The following is a 20819-nucleotide window of genomic DNA, read 5'->3' as shown; positions in this document are numbered from 1 at the left end:
TTAGTTTTAAATAGGAATTATTTAGGTAATGATAGTAGGTTTTATTTAGATTTTTTTTAATTATATTTAAGTTGAGGGGTGTTACGGTTAGGGTTAGATTTAGGTTTAGGGGTTAATACATTTAGTATAGTGGCGGCGGCAGGGGCGGCAGATTAGGGGTTAATAAATGTAGGTAGGTGGCGGCGATGTTGGGGCGGTAGATTAGGGGTTGATAATATTTAACTAGTGTTTGTAATGCGGGAGAGTGGCGGTTTAGGGGTTAATATGTTTATTATAGTGGCAGCGATGTCCTGAGCGGCAGATTAGGGGTTAATAAGTATAATGTAGGTGTCGGCGATGTCGGGGGCGGCAGATAAGGGGTTAATAAGTGTAAGATGAGGGGTGTTTAGACTCGGGGTTCATGTTAGGGTGTTAGGTGTAAACATAAATTTTGTTTCCCCATTGGAATCAATGGGGTTGCTTTTTTTGCAGGTGTTAGGCTTTTTTTCAGCCAGCTCTCCCCATTGATGTCTAAGGGGAAATCGTGCACTAGCGCGTAAAACCAGCTTACCGCAGCTTTCAGCTACACTGGTATTGGAGTGCGGTATGGAGCTCAATTTTGCTTTACGCTAACTTCTTGCCTGCTAACGCTGGGTTTTTGTAAAGCTGAAATACCAGCGCTGCAGGGAAGTGAGCGGTGACAATAACTTGCAAGTTATTACTGCACCGCTCATAACGCAAAACTTGTAATCTAGCCGTTTGTTTGTAATTTTTTGTAATCTTAGCTTTTTTTATTTTTTATTTTAGTTGGTTTTTTTTCAGTGTACTGTTAGGTTTTTTATTTTGAGTAAGGGTAGGTTTTTTTGCTTTCAGTAAAAAGTAAGTTTCAGTAATAAGTAAGTTTTTAAAGTAATTTTTTTTGTAAATGTTTATTACTTTTTAATGTAATTAGTATTTTTTTATTTTATGTTAGTGTATTGTAATTGGGGTTCATTTAGGGGGTATTAAGTTAAGGGGCTTAGTTATTAGATCAATACTTTGCGTTGTGGGGGGTTGGTGGTTTAGGGGTTAATAGGTTAATTAGGTACTTTGCGTTGTGGGGGTTGGTGATTTAGGGGTAAATAGGTTAATTAGGTACTTTGCGTTGTGGGGGGTTGGCGGTTTAGGGGTTAATAAGTTAATTAGGTACATTGCGTTGTGGGGGGTTGGCGGATTATTATTATAACTAGTACTAAAGCCCGTGTACACGGGCCATTTTTTTCAGAACAGCAGTCCCACCCCTTGCTCTCTCCCCCCTTTCTTTTGCTCTCTCTTCCCCCCTCTCTTTTGCTTTCTTTCCCCCCTCTCTTTTGCTTTCTCTCCCCCCTCTCCTTTGTTCTCTCTCTCCCCTCTTTTGCTCTCTCTCTCCCCTCTTTTGCTCTCTCTCTCCCCTCTTTGGCTCTCTCCATCCTTTCTTTTGCTCTCTCTCCCCCCTCTTTGGCTCCCCCCCCCCTTTGGCTCTCCCCCCCCTCTTTGGCTCCCCCCCCCCTCTTTGGCTCTCTCCCCTCTTTTGCTCTCTCTCCTCTTTGGCTCTCTCTCTCCCCTCTTTGGCTCCCCCCCCCTTTGGCTCTCTCTCCCCCCTCTTTGGCTCTCTCTCCCCCCTCTTTGGCTCTCTCTCCCCCCTCTTTGGCTCTCTCTCCCCCCTCTTTGGCTCTCTCTCTCCCCCCTCTTTGGCTCTCCCCTCCCCTTTGGCTCCCCCCTCCCCTTTGGCTCCCCCCCCTCTTTGGCTCTCCCCCCCCTCTTTTGCTCTCCCCTCCCCTCTTTGGCTCTCTCCCCCCTCTTTTGTTCTCTCCCCCCTCTTTGGCGCTCTCCCCCCCTCTTTGGCTCTCTCCCCCCCTCTTTGGCTCCCCCCCCCCTCTTTGGCTCTGCCCCCCCCCCCTCTTTGGCTCTCTCTCCCCCCTCTTTGTCTCTCTCTTTGGCTCTCTTTCCTCTTTGGCTCTCTCTCTCCCCCCTCTTTGGCTCTCCCCCCCTTTAGCTCTCTCCCCCCCCCTTTGGCTCTCTCCCCCCCCCCTCTTTGGCTCTCTCTCCCCCCTCTTTGGCTCTCTCTCCCCCCCCCCTCTTTGGCTCTCTCTCCCTCCTCTTTGGCTCTCTCTCCTTTTTGGCTCTTTTTCCTCTTTGGTTCTCTCTCTCCCCCCTCTTTGGCTCTCCCCCCCCTTCTCTTTGGCTCTCCCCCCCTTCTCTTTGGCTCTCTTCCCCCCCTTCTCTTTGGCTCTCCCCCCCCCCTTCTCTTTGGCTCTCTCTCCCCCCCCCCCCTTCTCTTTGGCTCTCTGCCCCCCCCTTCTCTTTGGCTCTCTGCCCCCCCTTCTCTTTGGCTCTCTGCCCCCCCTTCTCTTTGGCTCTCTGCCCCCCCCTTCTCTTTGGCTCTCTGCCCCCCCCCTCTCTTTGGCTCTCTGCCCCACCCCCTTCTCTTTGGCTCTCTGCCCCCCCCCCTTCTCTTTGGCTCTCTGCCCCCCAATTCTCTTTGGCTCTCTGCCCCCCCCTTCTCTTTGGCTCTCTGCCCCCCCCCCTTCTCTTTGGCTCTCTGCCCCCCCCTTCTCTTTGGCTCTCTGCCCCCCCTTCTCTTTGGCTCTCTGCCCCCCCGCCTTCTCTTTGGCTCTCTGCCCCCCCCCGCCTTCTCTTTGGCTCTCTGCCCCCCCCGCCTTCTCTTTGGCTCTCTGCCCCCCCCGCCTTCTCTTTGGCTCTCTGCCCCCCCCCCTTCTCTTTGGCTCTCTGCCCCCCCTTCTCTTTGGCTCTCTGCCCCCCCCTTCTCTTTGGCTCTCTGCCCCCCCCCCCTTCTCTTTGGCTCTCTGCCCCCCCCTTCTCTTTGGCTCTCTGCCCCCCCTTCTCTTTGGCTCTCTGCCCCCCTCCTTCTCTTTGGCTCTCTGCCCCCCCCTTCTCTTTGGCTCTCTGCCCCCCCCCTTCTCTTTGGCTCTCTGCCCCCCCCTTCTCTTTGGCTCTCTGCCCCCCCCTTCTCTTTGGCTCTCTGCCCCCCCCCCTTCTCTTTGGCTCTCTGCCCCCCCCCTTCTCTTTGGCTCTCTGCCCCCCCTTCTCTTTGGCTCTCTGCCCCCCCCTTCTCTTTGGCTCTCTGCCCCCCCTTCTCTTTGGCTCTCTGCCCCCCCTTCTCTTTGGCTCTCTGCCCCCCGCCTTCTCTTTGGCTCTCTGCCCCCCCCGCCTTCTCTTTGGCTCTCTGCCCCCCCGCCTTCTCTTTGGCTCTCTGCCCCCCCGCCTTCTCTTTGGCTCTCTGCCCCCCCCGCCTTCTCTTTGGCTCTCTGCCCCCCCCCTTCTCTTTGGCTCTCTGCCCCCCCTTCTCTTTGGCTCTCTGCCCCCCCCCTTCTCTTTGGCTCTCTGCCCCCCCCCTTCTCTTTGGCTCTCTGCCCCCCCCCCTTCTCTTTGGATCTCTGCCCCCCCTTCTCTTTGGCTCTCTGCCCCCTCCTTCTCTTTGGCTCTCTGCCCCCCCCTTCTCTTTGGCTCTCTGCCCCCCCCCCTTCTCTTTGGCTCTCTGCCCCCCCCCTTCTCTTTGGCTCTCTGCCCCCCCTTCTCTTTGGCTCTCTGCCCCCCCCTTCTCTTTGGCTCTCTGCCCCCCCCCTTCTCTTTGGCTCTCTGCCCCCCCTTCTCTTTGGCTCTCTGCCCCCCCCTTCTCTTTGGCTCTCTGCCCCCCCTTCTCTTTGGCTCTCTGCCCCCCCTTCTCTTTGGCTCTCTGCCCCCCCCCTTCTCTTTGGCTCTCTGCCCCCCCCTTCTCTTTGGCTCTCTGCCCCCCCCCCCCTTCTCTTTGGCTCTCTGCCCCCCCCTTCTCTTTGGCTCTCTGCCCCCCCCTTCTCTTTGGCTCTCTGCCCCCCCCCCCCTTCTCTTTGGCTCTCTGCCCCCCCCCTTCTCTTTGGCTCTCGGCCCCCCCCCTTCTCTTTGGCTCTCTGCCCCCCCCCTTCTCTTTGGCTCTCTGCCCCCCCCCCTCCTGCTCCCTCTCTGGCTCTGTCTTCGCGGGACCCCGCCCGGCCACTCCCCATCGCGGCAACACCCGCCCGGCCACGCACCTCGCAACGCCCGGCCACGCCCCTTGCGACGCTCCCGTCGGCCACAAACAGCTGTGAGGTCTGGGGAGCGCGTTGCCGCTTCTCACGCAGCAGACCTCACAGCTGTTGAGTAGCTCGCGCTCCCTATCTCACAGCTGCTTGTATGCTGTGTACCTCGCGCTCCCAATCTGTCAGCTGTCAGCTATGCCGAGGTGCGCGAGAATAGAATCTAAGGCCAAGTGTTTGTCTGTACTGCACATGACGGCTTCAGACAAACACTTGTCTTTTATAATATAGGATTATCATTTATTTGTATAGCACCACAAAATTCTGTAGCACTGACAAAATTCCATAGAGGTTAGAGGTTAATAGTGTAATTAGGTACTTTGTGATGTAGAGGTTGGCTGATTAGGGGTTAATGCTTTTATTAGTTATTGCGATGTGTGGGGGGGTGGTTTAGAGGAAGATATTGAGCATGCGTTAGGTTTTTGTTAAAGGGACAGTCTAGTCAAAATCAAACTTTCATGATTCAGATAAGGCATGTAATTTTTTTTTTTAAATATTTATTTTTCACATTTTCAGTCAATACATACAGAAAAGAAAATAATTAGCAAAATAGACATAAATTGTAGAGACGCAGCTCCAGTTTGTTCTGTCATTGTCTTGGAGACACAGCTCCGACTTTGAAAATAAACAATTTCTGAACATAACTTGATCAGTGTAATGTCTTATTCTATATTTACATTTGACTTTCATAACTAGCTACCTCTATAACCATAATGAACCAGAACATATATAAATAAAAAAAAATAGATAACCCCTCTCCCCTGAGCTCCTGCTCCCCACCAGCCCCACCGATAATATACTGCTTGATAATTATGATTCTTCCCCACTGCCTCTCCTATTATCCCTCTACTGTTGTGGGAGCTCTCCTAATATTAGGAGCGACAATGTTATTGATTTCTGAGAAGGGGTTATAAATTGGATCTAATAAGGGCCCTATATCTAAGAACAATCTGTAGACTAATTCTGATAATACCATTTACAAGAATTTAAACTAAATAATAACCTTTTGACCCTTGTGGGTCCTCTATTTCAACTATCTTGTCTTGGCCCGTTATTATATTCTGAGTAATTTTACCTATATAGTTCCGTAATCTGTTACTTAACTATTATTTGGTTACATTTGCAATTCAGCTACTCCCTTGCGGGCGCTCGGAAAATTAATTATGATTAGTATAAACCGGAAGGAGGGGGGGATGGGCAACCCAGGGAGGGGCACGGGGGAAGGGGGAAGGGGACGAGAGGGAGAGAAAAAAAAAAAAGGAAAAATGATTCTTGGAAGAGAGAGGATAGTTTAGTTGTTACTTTCTCTTCACATCTTCATTTTCAGTGTCTTTACCAAATTCCTAGGAGAACTATATCTGAGTTCCGAAATGGATAAATTAAATGATCTATTTCTTCTTTTGGAAGGGTCTTTATAAATGCTGCCCATTTTTGGAAAAATCTATTGATATCTTGTGGTTCAAATAGTTTTGAGTCATACTGTTCTAAGATGCATTGCTTTTTTATGCAATTTATAATTTCTGATATGCTAGGGGTTGAAGTTTCCTTCCATTTTTTAAACAGTAAATATCTTGCTGCTAATATAGTAATATTAGCAATAAATTCTTTATCTAAAGAAGGTCCTTCTTCTGTTCTAAGAAATATTATTTTTATATATGAGAGCGCAACATGGGTAATACCTATTCTCCTATCAAACCAAAATTCCACCTTCTTCCACATTGCTCTAACCTTTGGGCATTCCCATAGCATATGCTTAAGATTAGCTGCAACAAGTGAGCATTTTGAACATTTATTAAATTGAATATTCCCCCATCTATATCCCTTTTCCGGGGTAATATATGTCATATATAGTAGTTTCAGGTGTGACTCCCTCCATGTAGAGGAAAGTGTTGTCTGTTTAACGATTGATATGGATACTTGGGAGAATCCCTCATCTAGTCGAAGTGGGTCTATAATTGAATCCCATTTCAGTTCTATTTTTGTTATATTAGTTGGTCCTTTATTTGCATTGAGTAATTGATAGCAAGGAGAGATAGACATCTGGCCTTTTTTAACCAGCAATAACCATTTCTCTAATGATCCTAACGACCAATTCCAGCCTGATGTACTAGTTAACTTCCAAGTATAATGTCTTAACTGAAGGTAGATAAAAAAATCTTTTTGTGGGATATTAAATTCACTCCTAAGATCATTAAATGATTTAATGCAGTTCCCTGTTGTATCTATTAATTGTGCTACCCTTTCGAGTCCTTTTGTCTGCCATCTTTGGAGGGGTGATATTTGTAATCCTAATTCAAACTGCGGGTTACCCATTAGGGGTAAGTAATTTGAGATTTTTTCATTAACTTTTAATAGGTTGCAGATCTTTAGCCACGCTTTTATTGGAACAATAATAGAGTGAAATTTCTTAATCTCTCTTGGTATATCAGTGATTTTATTATGAATTAACGCTGTAGGGAGATAGGGGAAGGTTATACTCCTCTCTAAGTCATTGTCTGTTACGTAATCTTTACAATGAATCCAATCTGTTACTATACGGGCTAAAAAAACAAGATTATATAAACATAGATCAGGTAAGGCACATCCTCCATATTTTATAGGAAGGGACAATTTTTCAAGAGCAATTCTAGGTTTCTTGCCATGCCATATAAATTTTCTAAGTGATATATTTAAGAGTCTTAAATCTTTTTGCTTTAATAGGATCGGTATATTCTGACATATGTAAAGGATTTTTGGCAATAGTATCATTTTGTATAAAGCAATTCGGCCAGAAATAGAGATGGGAAGGTTCTGCCAATTCTTCAATGTATTTCTAGTAGTTTCTAAGATTGGAGAAATGTTGAGAGAATACCACTGTTCTGGATTTGAGGAAATTATAATACCTAGGTATTTAAATGAATCAGTTGCAATTTTAAGCGGAATATTTTCTATAGGTTGTTTCGGGTGAGTTAACCAATACAGCTCAGACTTATTAGTATTTATCCTATATCCCGAGAATGAGCTAAACTGTGATATAATAGACAATAATTTGGGGATATTTCTCTGGATATTACTCATATATATTAGGATGTCATCCGCATATAATGAGATTTTCAATTCCTTTTTCCTTATTTTAATTCCTTCAATGTCCTGCCTAATTAAGATTGCTAGTGGTTCAATTGCCATATTGAAAAGCAATGGAGAAAGAGGGCAGCCTTGCCTTGTGCCCTTCGCAAGATGTATATCTATTGATTGCCTTGTATTAACTAACAGCTTCGTGTGTGCTTTCTTATAGAGATTATCAATAAATTTAGGAAATTGTCCTTTGAACCCGAATTGAGATAGTGTATGTAGTAAATGGTCATGATGAATCGAGTCGAATGCCTTTTCGGCATCGACTGAGATTATTGCTTTGTCTGAGTCATTTTGTTCACCACCTTGGGCTTGGGTCGGCTCTATTTTAACATAGTCAATAGTAAGAAATAATTCGCGGATTTTAGCTGAAGAATTTCTATTTGTCAGAAATCCTGCTTGACTTTTGTGTATTATGTGTGAAAGAGGAGCTTGTAATCTCTGTGCTAGTATGGATGTCAACAGTTTATAATCTACATTTAGTAGAGCAATAGGTCTATATGATTCTTTTTGAGATTTATCTTTGCCAGGTTTTAAGATAAGAGTTGTATAAGAAGCTGAAAAACTGGCTGGTGGTGGGCTGCCCTCTTTATACAAATCATTAAATAGTTTTGTTAAGTATGGAACTATAGCCGGCGACAATAGTTTGTAAAATTCGCCGGGCAAGGCATCTGGGCCTGACGCTTTGTTGATAGGCAGATCCTCTATACCCTTCTTAACTTCTAGTTCTGTAATGGGAAGGTTGATTAATTCATTCATTTCTTCTGAAATTTTTAAGTATGAAATTTTTTTCCAAAAGTCTTCTCTTTCAGAATTATTTGACGGGTTTGAAGAGTGAAGGTCTTGATAATATTTTACCATTATGTTTAAGATCTCTTCTGACTCTGAGACTAATTTATCATTATTCTGAATAAATTCAATTGGAGTATTCCCTTTGTCTTGTTTAACTAATCTGGAAAGTAATTTTCCTGCCTTATTCCCGTATTTATATAATTGTGATTGAAGTCTTAATTCCTGTTGTGTGGCTTTATGTAATAGAAGAGAATCTCTATCTTTTTTTGCTTGTGCGTATATATTCCAGGTTCGAGCTGTTTTATTGACTATATAATTATTGTAAGCATTTGATAAGGATTTCATAATGATTTCTTCTCTTTTTTTGTACAACTTAGTTCTGTTAATATTATAAGCCAGTATCTCTCCCCTCATAACTGCCTTTGCAGTTTCCCAGAATAGCATTGGGCGATCTTCATATTCCCTATTAAAATGAGCATATTCTTCAAATTTTAAGTTTACTATCGTTTTAAATTCTGGGTCTGAAGCAAGATGTTGAGGGAAAAAAAATCGATTATTTCTAAAATTAGCATTTTGTGAATATATTTCAAGTGTTATTGGGGCATGATCCGAAATAGTAATTGGCAAGATACTGGCCTTAATTTGTAAGTTCAATAATTTCTCATCTACTAAGAATAAGTCAATTCTCGTAAGAGATTTGTGAGCCTTTGATAGACAGGTAAAGTTTCTACTCTCTGGGTTTTGGGATCTCCATATATCTTTTATTCTTAGATTATTAAATAATTTATTAAAAATTTTGGCTTCTAAATTATCTTTTTTTGTTTTCAGTGTTTTAAGATTGTGTCTAAGTTTGTCTAAGGCATAATTAGGTGACATATTAAAGTCTCCTCCAATAATTAACATCCCTTCTATCTTGGAAAGAATCTTATTTTGTAAAGTCTCCCAAAAAGCATAATCAATAATATTTGGAGCATACAAATTACAAAGTGTATACACAGAATTACCATGTTTTATTTTTACAATTAAAAACCTTCCCTCTGGATCAGATTCAATAACCGTAGTTGTTGCCTTTATTTTTTTACCTATTAAAATTGCTACCCCCCGTTTCCTTCCTAGTGCTGGAGTAGCTATAACTTCTTTCACCCACGATTTTTTTAATTTATGAACTTCTTCTAATTTTATATGGGTTTCTTGAAGAAGAGCAATATCTACCTTCAGCTTTTTAAGATGTGAGATAATTGTATTCCTTTTGATTGGGGACGTAAGGCCACCAATATTCCAAGAAATCATTTTACAGTCATTTACTGTCATTTTTAATTAAAACAGGCATAATACCCAAAAAATAAAAACAAGACCAACAAGGGAGGGAGAAAAACAAAAACAAAACAACCAAAAGAAAAAAAAAAAAAACATACACCCCTCTCGACTCCCTCCCCCCCGGGCCCCCCCCAATCCCCCCCAACCCTGTCGTAATTGGTTTCCTGCAAGCTAGACCCCTATAAGATAACCTAATAACCAAGGTATCTCTTATCACGGTATCTACCCTATTTATAGACTGAATATTCATTATACATCTTATATAACAATTGTTCGCGTTAATGTTTTACTTATAATTTTAGTTACTATTTCAGTTTTTACCTTATACTTAGGGAACAGTTTGTTTTCAGCTTTTACCTTGTGCTTGGGGAGCAATTTGTTTTATATATTTCTCAGCTTCTTTAGCTGTCTCAAAAAATTGCACTTCGTTGTTTATTGTTATTTTAAGTTTAGTTGGATATATTAGAGTAGCTTGATATCCCTGGTTTATCAAGCGTGTACAGATTGGTGCTAATTCTCGCCTTTTAGCTGTAGTTTCCGCTGAAAAGTCCTGGAAAAGCATAATTTTGGTGCTGCCCAGCATAATGGGTTGCTTTTGTCTAAAGTGTTGGAGCAGGGTAAGTTTATCTTGGTAATTGAGTAGTTTAGCTATAATGGGTCTAGGTCGATCTTTACCTCTTTCCGAATTATACCATCCTAACCTGTGAGCTCTTTCAACTATTATACGTGGATATGGTTGGGGCATCTGCAAAAGTTGTGGAATAGTTTCTGTAATTAATTTATTTAAATCCTCATACTGTTTATTTTCAGGAATACCTATTATTCTAATATTATTTCTTCTTGCCCGGTTTTCTAGATCTTCTATTTTTAATTGCATTTTCAGTACTTTAGCGTTTATTTCGTCTAGACTAGAGTTCTGGTTCAGGGTGGTATCTTCTAAGTCAGAGATTCTCTGCTCTGCCTCAGAGATTCTTTTAGAGAACTGTTGTACTTCTTTAGTTAAGGAATTGATATCATGCTTAATTTCTTCTTTCAACTGCTCAAACTTAGGGGAGAGGGCTTCTGAAATTTTGGTAACTAATGTCTGTATATCTAATTGTTCATTTACATTTAGTGGACTAATTGGGCGAGATTCTGCTACCATATCTTGCATGTTCTTATTTTTCCTCTCTCTTTGTTTTGTTGCCATGGCTGAGGGAGAAGTTCTGGCTTGTGCAGTGATATATTTATCCATAGATTGTGTAAAATTCTGTATCTGTGTCGTGGATTAATTGATAGGGTTTAATAAAGGGGGAAGGAAAGGAATTTTCCAATCCCCATGTGTAAGTGAGGGAGAAGAAGAAAAAAAAAAAAAAAAAAAAAAGGAAAAAGAGGGGAGAGTGAGTGAGGGGAGGAGAATAACACGTGAATAAGTGACAGTGAGTATAGTGCTGTGTTGTATTGCGTGAAGAATTGCAATGAAGAATTAAAGAGGAAAGGAAAGCAAGGGAGGAAACAAACAAAAAAAAAAACAAACAAAAAAAAAAAGGGGGGGGGATTAGGAATCAATCCGTGTATTTCAGAACATCTCAGTTATGGAATTTTCATGTTAATTGGGGATATTTCTAAATCAAGATATATTATTATCTTTTTCTTTTTCCCCTTGTTTCCCTTTCTTTCCCTTTCCTTACTCTTATTTTTTTTGAATATGTGGTGGTAGCAGAATTGCCCTTTTTCCCCTTCTTTCTTTCTTTCTATGTCCTTCCAAAATCCTGCAGAGATCTAGTTAGGCTATGCAATATATTCACTTAAGGAGTACCCAATTTAGTATATTTTCGGAATATTTATAAGAAACTTGTAAGAAATACTATTAACAATTTACCTCTATAGAGCAGAGAACTGCTTCAGTCAATCCTGATAATCACAGTACTAAGCTGTTATCTGCTCAATTTCTGTTAGACCTAGTCTTTGTAAGCACTTTTAATTAATTAGGAATTCCTGGTGGAATTTCTCTTTCTTTCTTTTCCTCTCCCTCCACCCTGCCTTTTTAAAAAATAAAAGGGAAAAAAAAAAGAATTTTTTTTTCTTTTTTTTTTAATTCACAAGTTCCCTTAGGCAATTTTTCAACCTGGCAATATATTAATGTGCTCTTTAATTTTAACACCAAAGTGCAAAATTAAGATTTTGAGCTTAGGTATAATTAATACTCAAAATATATACTGCCCCAGCACTTTCTATTATGAATCAAAACTAATTAAGATCAGAAGCATACAGAGAAAGTGTATTTAAATGTAATAAATAAAGAAGACAAGAATATATTTATACGACGGCCTAATGTTAATTGTCAGCCCTTTTTAGTATATTTTTCACTTTAACTAGGGCGTAGTCAATAAGGCAATATAATTTTGATTTTATTCCATTAGGTGTGCATGCAATACTATTCCCTTTGCCACTATGTTTAAAAAGGGTCTCGTATAATTAAATCAGTTTATACACCTGTATTTCTGTCTCACTATGTAACAAAAAACTTATTAAAAAAAAAAATATATATATATAAGAGGTGATATTAACCCTTAGATTTAGCAGTTTAAATCAGTGAGTCCTTGGCTCAATTATACATGCTTCAATTATTTTTGCTCAATTAACCAGATATAACAAAAATAGGATTCTGATATATCATTTTTGCCTATTATTCATTGAGTTCTATACACCTAGGAAATTAGTAGTTAAAGATCTAATATTAATAACAAGCATCTCCTAGTATAGCAAAAATACAATTTCTCTTTTTATATTCAGCAACTGTTGCTTTAAAAAGTATGTATCAGTCTCACACACATAGGATAAGTAAAAAAAAAAAAAAAAAAAAAAAAAAGGGAAAAAAAAACCATACAATCAAAGAAAAAGAACAGCCACTGGCCAAACTGTTACTGAACTTAGTTAAGATTCACTAAGACACTTATAAATCATATATTATTAAGCATAAACAATTTTTTCCTTCAAGCTCACTTAGTCATTTATGTTCATTTATGGGGAAACCGTGTCTTAAGAGAGTTTATTTTAAACTTCACATAGATCCTTTAGTATTCCCCAGCTTATGAGCCAGCAATAAGTTCAGAGTCACTTATATAGTAAGAAATGGAAGCCTAAATCAGTCCGGCTACTGAAAAAAATATATAAGAGGTTACCCAAGGAGCCTGGATTCCGAATTAGTACCTGTCCCAGTTCACAGGACCTCTTGTTCCCTGGAAGCCGATTCTGCTGGAGGGTAATCTTCAATTTGAAGCCAGGGCTCCCCCACGCAGCATCGGTGGGGGGGAGCGAGACAAGATCAAGCCTCTTCTGATTCCGGCAGATAACGCCGGTCCTGCACAGCAAGGATCCACTCAGCAAAGGGCCGCCAGCAGCGCCATTAGGACTCACACGCAGCCTCCGTCCAAACCGGGGAGGACCGCCCGTCTCGGTCACGTGGAGGCTCCCAGTCTCAGAGCCAATACCAACGATGTTCCGCAGGAGCGATCAGGGAGCAACACCAATCACCGGAGCAGAACTTGCCTAGGCAGCGCCGTAATAGGTAAAGTCAGGTCTCAAAAATGCCTCTCCCCTTGCTTCACTGATTAATGCTTCAGCATGTGACTCAAGCCACTACTGCTCTCCCCTTCACGCAGCACCGGTGGGAAGGGGGGGAGCAGGTAAGATACAGGGGGGGGATAAGGAGCAGATTTTTTGGTCAGTCCCTTGAATTGCTGCTAATAGCAGCTTAGTGAGATGGAATACCACTATTGGAGTGCTGGAAGTATGTGGTAACTACTTAGAAAGAGCCACCCTAGGACCAGGGTTTGAAGCACAGGGTTTCCTGCCAGTAGCTCTTACAGGGAGCCAGAGAACAAGTGTTGCATGTCCTTGCACTTGTGCTCCTCCCACCAGCTTCCTCCTTCCCTAAGGCATGTAATTTTAAACAACTTTCCAATTTACTTTTATCATCAAATTTGCTTTGTTACCTTGGTGGTATTTTTGAAAAGCTTAACCTAGGTAAGCTCAAACTGATTTCTAAACCGTTGAAAACCGTCTCTTAGCTCAGAGCATTTTGAAAGTTTTTAACAGTTAGACAGTACTAGTTCATGTGTGTCATAGAGTTAACATTATGCTCGCTCTCGTGGAGTTATTTAGGAGTCTGCACTGGTTGGATAAGCATGTCTATCAAAATTACTGAGATAAGGTGGCAGTCCGCAGAGGCTTAGATACAAGGTAATCACAGAAGTAAAAAGTATATTTCTATAACAGCGTTGGTTATGCAAAACCGGGGAATGGTAAATAAAGGGATTATCTATCTTTTTAAACAATAAAAAGTCTGGTGTAGACTGTCCCTTTAAGGCTTCCACAGAGTTGCAGTACTTTTATACTCAGCGCAAGGCTTGCTGCGCCTGCCTATGTGTGGCAAGGTAAAAATGGAGTAAAATGTCTCCATTCTGTCCGCGTAAGTCCTTGCACTGAATATGTGATACCAACTCGCGATGCCGGTTCTATGTTGGTTTATGGGGAAAAAATATGAGCGACGGTTAAAATATACGCGCGTAACATGTATGCTGCGCCGTATATGTGATTGCTAGATCCGACTAAAAATTGGAAAACCGGGTTTTGCACCGGACCGCATATGTAATCTCGCCCGGCATCAGAACACACAGTTCCCATAGAGAACAATGCAAAGGCACTTTTCAGTGCAATTTTTTTATCTAACAATCACACCCCACTCCCACCATCTTTAACCCCAAAATACTGCCTAGTGCAGTAATTTTAATAAAAAATAAAGATGCTGCCATTTTATTTTTTAATAAACTACACTGGACAGTATTTTGCAGAAATTTGGGACAGATTTATAAAATTAACCAGAGATCAGAGTATTTTATAAGCGTTAAATGCTACCGTTGTGTATGTGTGTTTATGTATGTGTGCCTGTGTTTGTGTGTTTGTGTATGTGTGTTTGTGTATGTGTGCCTGTGTGTTTGTGTATGTGTGTTTGTGTATGTGTGCCTGTGTATGTGTGTTTGTGTATGTGTGTTTGTATATGTGTGCCTGTGTATGTGTGCCTGTGTATGTGTGTTTGTGTATGTGTGTTTATGTATGTGTGCCTGTGTTTGTGTGTTTGTGTATGTGTGTTTGTGTATGTGTGCCTGTGTTTGTGTGTTTGTGTATGTGTGTTTGTATATGTGTGCCTGTGTTTGTGTGTTTGTGTATGTGTGTTTGTGTATGTGTGTTTGTGTATGTGTGCCTGTGTATGTATGTTTGTGTATGTGTGCCTGTGTATGTGTGTTTGTGTATGTGTGCCTGTGTATGTGTGCCTGTGTATGTGTGTTTGTGTATGTGTGTTTGTGTGTGCATTTATTAGCATAAAAATACTTCACTTATATCACTCATCACAACTTTCATACTGAAGCCATTGGTTCTCACATTCTGTAGACCCCTGTACTTCTCTCTGATGTTTACTGTTCACCAAAATAAAGGAGCACAACTTTTTTCAGCAAGTTTATTTCATTCTTTATTAAATGTAATAATGTAATAGACTGAATCAAAGACTATATGGAAGTGGTATAGTAACGTCACATTTTCATACATGTACCTCTAATCAGGGCTAATAAAATCTCTTCTACATTGTGTTTCCCTTTCACAATAGTAAAGCCACTGGCATTCTATCACTAGATAATGCACATTCTGAGTGACTAACCCTAACACTTTATTTATAATCGTTATTAATAAAAAAAATGTACCAAGTTTTAAAACATGATCGTCAATACTATTAGGTATGGATCATAAACAATGTGGTAAGCGTTGCAGAAACGGACAAATTGCTTTTAATCCATAGATAACATTAGTGACGATATAAAAAATATATATATAAATTCATAATGAATTTTTATTATTCTCACTGTCACTTTAAACAATGCTAACACATGCAATAAGACCGTAAATAAAGAGCTGTGCTGTCAATCTATTTTATAATGTTACGCCCATTATGACATCATCTTGTCAGTCACTTGATTGGATAACTGCCCATATTTGGTATATAAGAAAAATGATTCCCGCCTATTACGTCCCATTATGATATGGCTCAAGAGGAAATGAGTTGTCATTGGCTAAAACACGGAGCGTGATTGAGTGGTTATTTTTAAGAGGGCTATTAGTACTATTAAGAAGGGCCCTATTTTATCAGGATAATGGTATGTTTTTTAAAATATTTATATTAAGCAAATTTTATTTTAGACCCACCTGGGAGATGTTGCTTATATCTTAAAAAGATTAATTAGGTATGGAATTTGGTGAAGTTGTTTTCTATACCTTAAATCAGAACATGACTCTCAATAGTAACATTAAAACCATGCAATAATCTTACCAGAAAAACTTAAAAGTTCTAAAACATGAAACATAAAATCATGCACTACACTATCATATACTTTTTAAAAATCCACAGTAGCAACAGCAACAAACCTCATCCTCTCCCTGACATACCACAGAACATGACGTAACAACAACAAACTTTCAGAAATCAGACACCCAAGAACAGCACACACTTGCTTTTAACCCACAACCGTACCTATCACTTTATTTGGCAATACCTTCACAATAACCTTATAGTCAACATTAAAAAACGTGATCAGCCTCAATTTCCTCAAATCTCTCTTGTCACCCTTTTTAATTAACAAAACAATCAAACCTTTTCACATTGATACAGGCAAAACATTCATTCTCAAAAAAAACTTACAAACGTCCAACATATCAACCTCGATCTAATTCCAAAAATAGTATAAAATTCAACAGGCAAACCATCACAATCGCCCATTCCTTAACGTCCCAACAACCTCCACAAACTCATCCAAACTAACATCCCTTTCTCACAAATCATTATTATCTTTTCCCCAACTTAAAATGATTATAAAGTTTAAGAATATAGTGACCAGTATCTAAAAATAATCTTTCAAAAATAGGGGCACTTTAATGCATTAAACTTTACAAACAGACTGCCAATCCTCCACCCTCGTCTTCAACTGTATTTTGCTTATCGATGATGAATCCCGCTTCCTCCAATCATTTATCAACAGGTCTGTCAAAAACAGGCACGTCAAGTCTGGCGTGATTAGCATCGGACTGTTGATAAATAAGAGTCATCGATGTTGTGGATATCCTTATGTATTAAATGATCTACCCTGAATGTCTATCAAATGAAGAAATTTTAGTCTCCTTATTCCAAATTTATTTATACCATTGTACATATATCTTTGAATATACTTGTGTACATATATATATATATATATATATATATATATATAAATAGGTGTGTATATATATATATATATATATATATATATATATATGTATAAATATCAGTGTCATGTCTTTTTTTATTTCAAACATATTTACATGTCCATCAATATATTTTGTTTTAAAGCAAGCAATGTTGTCTTTCATCTCTCTTTATTTATTCATACCAGTATATATATATATATATATATATATATATATATATATATATATATATATATATATATATATATATATATATAGTCAATATATTATTATTATGATCAATAATATAACATGTAATGTGAAGCATTAGTCATTTAATATTAATATTTAATATAAAACTCATATATGTAAATGTTATTCTGCAGATACACAAGACAATGTCAAGCAACATTTCAATTTGTACTGTTAGTATTCTTCAGATATCCTTTTTAGTAGAAATAGCAATGAACATTATAAACCAATCACATGAGTCATCTATGTGCAGCCATCAATCAGCAGCTACATAGTTTATTTACATATGCTCTTCATCAAAGGACAGCAAAATAATGAAGTTATATTCCATTTAGGTGGAGGGGTAAGATCCCAGGTTAGTTACTCACCAGCAACCAACACACAAAAGGTTCAGAGGGTGTGACATAGAGTTGGGCAGCACAGACTCACCTGTAACACGGTAAGGTTTACATTTCAGGGACAAGATGCAAGCCTTAGTGGGGGAGGTACCTGCAAAAGTCAGAGCTGCCAATACCAAATTCATACCTGAGCAGTTGCAGGATTCTACTGCCAGAGAGGGAGAGTATAAGATGGGGCAGAGTGTTCTGGTACTAACACCCATGAGACAGAACAAGCTAGTTAAACCAACTGGACCAAGAAAATTGTGTATCATATTTAAATGGAGAGCATCCTGATGACAAAACCACTATGTGTAATTTGTGTGGGAATGGGGTTATCAGATCAAAGGAAGGCTTGTGTGCCACCTCCCTTTGTTTGTCTTATTGGGGGGAGGTGTCATAAAGGCCTCATGATGTTGGCATGTCAGGGGTCTTCTCTGCTATTTACAAACCTGTATTAAAAATGTCTAAAACATTCAGACTTATGGGACCACTGGCTTTATTATCTGCTTCTGGTTCAACAGGATACAGGGGGTAATTAAAGGGACATTATACACTAGATTTTTATTTTTCTAAATGTTTTCTAAATGTTTTGTAGATGATCCATTTAAATAGCCCATCTGGGTGTGTTTTTGTAAAGTTTTACTTATTATTAAATCATAATCAGCGATAAGTTAAGTGATTGGTATGATTTTTAAAATGTATTTTTTTTATATTATACACAATTTGTATACTAAGGGGCCGATTTAACAACCCCCGTATCGGCCCCAATGTAACTGTTAAAGGGACATTAAACACTTTGAGATGGTAATATAAAATGATAAACTGTATAAATAAAAACAACTCTCCAATATACTTTCATTATTTATTTTGCTCCCTTTTCCTGTAATTCCATGGAAATGCAAGCACTATTATGTTCCACACAGCCATTGGCTGTACACTCTAGCAATCTATTTATAACTGTCCCTAATTGGCCACTGCAGAGTAGGTAACCTAAGTTACAACATGGCAGCTCCCATTAATTTATAGGGGTATATTTATTAAAGTGCGGACGGACATGATACAATGTAGCGTGTCATGTCAGCTGCACATCGATAAATGCCGACAGCATAGGCTGTCAGCATTTATCATTGCACCAGCAGTTCTTGTGAACTGCTGGTAAAATGCCGCCTCCTGCAGATTAGCTGCCAATCAGCCGCTAGCAGGGGGTGTCAATCAACCCGATCATATTCGATCAGGTTAATTTCTGTCCGCCGCCTCAGAGTAGGCTAACAGGTTCATAACTCCTGTTTCCGGCGAGCTTTCAGGGGGCATCAAGCTACGTACGAAGCTTGAAAAATTGACCCCATAGACCAGACCTACCCAAACTTTTCATGTTGGTGACACTTTTTAGACCTACATCATTTCGCGACACAGTAATTCAGTTGTACTAGCAAACAGGAGGTTAAACTAATTTGTTTTAAGATATACGGACACATAAATAAATGATATAATAACAAAATGTATTTACAAGTAACAGTATGTATGTGCAAGAATTAAAAAAAATGTAATATCACCAATAGCTACTTAATATTTTAATGGGATGTATGAGGTTGATGGGATGAACACAGTTTCTGAATATTTGGTGGAATATTAGATAAAGACACTCGCATTTTATCATCAAACATTTTTAAGCTTCCACTAAAACTTTAAACTTTCTATCCATATATCAAGAGCAGGAGACTGGGAGCTAGCTGCAAAAAAAAAACCACTTTGACTTCTGACTTCAGCTCAGCGTTTAAGCTGCCGCCCTCAGAGCTCTACGAGTACGACTGACTACTGCCTGCACTGCAAACACACTGCTGACCCACTCACTAACTACACATGCAATCACAAGCCGATTGAGGAGACTACACGTGCAGACTTGCAGTCAGGAGAGAATGTGCTGCCAATGGGAATAGTTTTAGTTCCAGCTGAGCTGCACCAATAGGTTAAGATGATCTGTGACCCACTAGGTATCAATCACGTGTCAACCATGTGATATGCATAACAGGCAGGCGTAAAGTCGGAAACCAAAATCAAATAAAAAAAAAAATTGTGCTGAAGCTGGGACACACTTACACACTGCTGCCGACACATTAATGTGTCACAACATACAGTTTGGAAAGCACTGCCATAGACACTATGGCGGCATTGCACAAGCAGTTCACCAGAACTGCTTGTGCAATGTTAAATGCCGACAGCGTATGCTGTCGGCATTCAGTGATGCCTGGCAGACATGAACCGCTACAGAGGATCATGTCCGCCAGACATTGATAAATCAGCCCTTAAAAATGTATTGAAATGGTGCCATTAAAATGTTATTTGACAACAGCATCAAAAGAGGAATGTAAATGCTGATGTCACAGATTATGTCATGTGTGATGTAATTAAAGATCAGTTACACTGGGTGATGTCACAAAAGCATGGGATGGTGGCAGATTAGGTTTTTCCTTATTTTTCTGTTTGAATCAGCCCTTAAACTTTTTGCAATAATTTAAGTCATTTTTATATTACAAAGATTAAATGTGTTTATTCACATTAATAATTTGTGATAAACTGTGCCTCTCAGGTCTTTTTAGTAAAAGCACAACCCTTGGTTACAGTTTTGTGAATTACTTTATTAAATGATTGAATGAATTATTTTTTAACATGGAAACGTTTAAATGATTTTCACATCCAAGCTTTAGTCGTTTGATTAATATGCGTCACAGTCGCCGCCTCCTTGCAAACAAGACTCTTTCGACGAATCAGGATTTTTGCATTTCTCATTGTTGGGATCTTTGCATCTCACAATTTTGGCTCCACACGTCCAGGCTCCCTTGTAGATACATTTACAGGCAGTATTTGAGGGGGATGTCACAGCAATTCTGCAGCCTCCAGGGTGATAGTTGCAGTCACATCTCTCAGGGTAGGCATCACAGTCCCCACCCCCCTGCAGACAGGTTTGCAGGTTGTAGTCTGGGTTTTTGCAAAAATGAGCATCATGTTGTGCACAATCTCTAACTTCTCCACCGCATGTCCAGGCTCCTTTGTATGTACAATGGCAGGCCTTGCCGGCAGGGGGTACGTGGCTAATGGTGCACCCTCCAGGGTGATAGTCACAATCACAGGCTTGTGTTCTAAATTCAGGGGTCGCTTGAGAAGTATCTGCAAAACAAAAATAATTGTAATAGTTTTTTTAATTATTTTTTTATTTTTTCTGCATGAAAATCTATGAGAAATAAAAAGCAATGGAAAATATAATTAATTTTTGTATTATTAAGATAGGGATGTTGTAATTTTAATTTAAAGTTAGCGGGTTGTTAGGTTTAGGGTTTAATAGCTTAATTTAGTTTATGGCGATGTGGGGGGCTGGCGGTTTAGGGGTTAATAGGTTTAGTTAGTGGTAGTGATGTGGGAGGCCAGGGGTTTAGGGTTTAATAAGTTTATTTAGTGGCGGCGGTGTCGGGGAGCGGCAGAATAGGGGTTAATACATTTTATTTACGTGACGGCGATGTCGGGGGTGGCAGATTAGGGGTGTTTAGACTCAGGGTTTATGTTAGGGTGTTAGGTATAAACGTAACTTGTTTTCAACCATAGAAATCAATGGGGTATCCGGCAGCATCGAACATAAGCTTTCGGTGCT

At 40.0% G+C, this 20819-nt stretch overlaps 1 protein-coding gene and 1 long non-coding RNA gene across 5 annotated transcripts in view; one reads left to right on the top strand and one right to left on the bottom strand.

Annotated features, from left to right (window-relative positions):
* LOC128648525 (uncharacterized) overlaps nt 1–20819 on the top strand; it is a 92586-nt gene that overhangs the window by 22937 nt on the left and 48830 nt on the right. The gene's annotated exons all lie outside the window — the stretch shown is intronic.
* Nucleotides 19792–20819, bottom strand: part of LOC128648524 (uncharacterized) — a 136550-nt gene continuing 135522 nt past the window's right edge. For all 4 annotated transcript variants that reach the window (XM_053701246.1, XM_053701245.1, XM_053701247.1 and 1 more), the window contains one exon: nt 19792–20341. In XM_053701246.1, the coding sequence (XP_053557221.1) occupies nt 19890–20341 (452 nt within the window). In that variant the 3' untranslated portion in view covers nt 19792–19889. The remainder of the gene's footprint in view (nt 20342–20819) is intronic.

The sequence above is a fragment of the Bombina bombina genome, chromosome 2 (genome assembly GCF_027579735.1).
Source record: "Bombina bombina isolate aBomBom1 chromosome 2, aBomBom1.pri, whole genome shotgun sequence".
In the NCBI taxonomy this organism is placed as follows: Eukaryota; Metazoa; Chordata; class Amphibia; order Anura; family Bombinatoridae; genus Bombina; species Bombina bombina.
The sequence above is the reverse complement of the archived record's forward strand: the minus strand, read 5'-3'. Positions and strand labels throughout refer to the sequence as shown.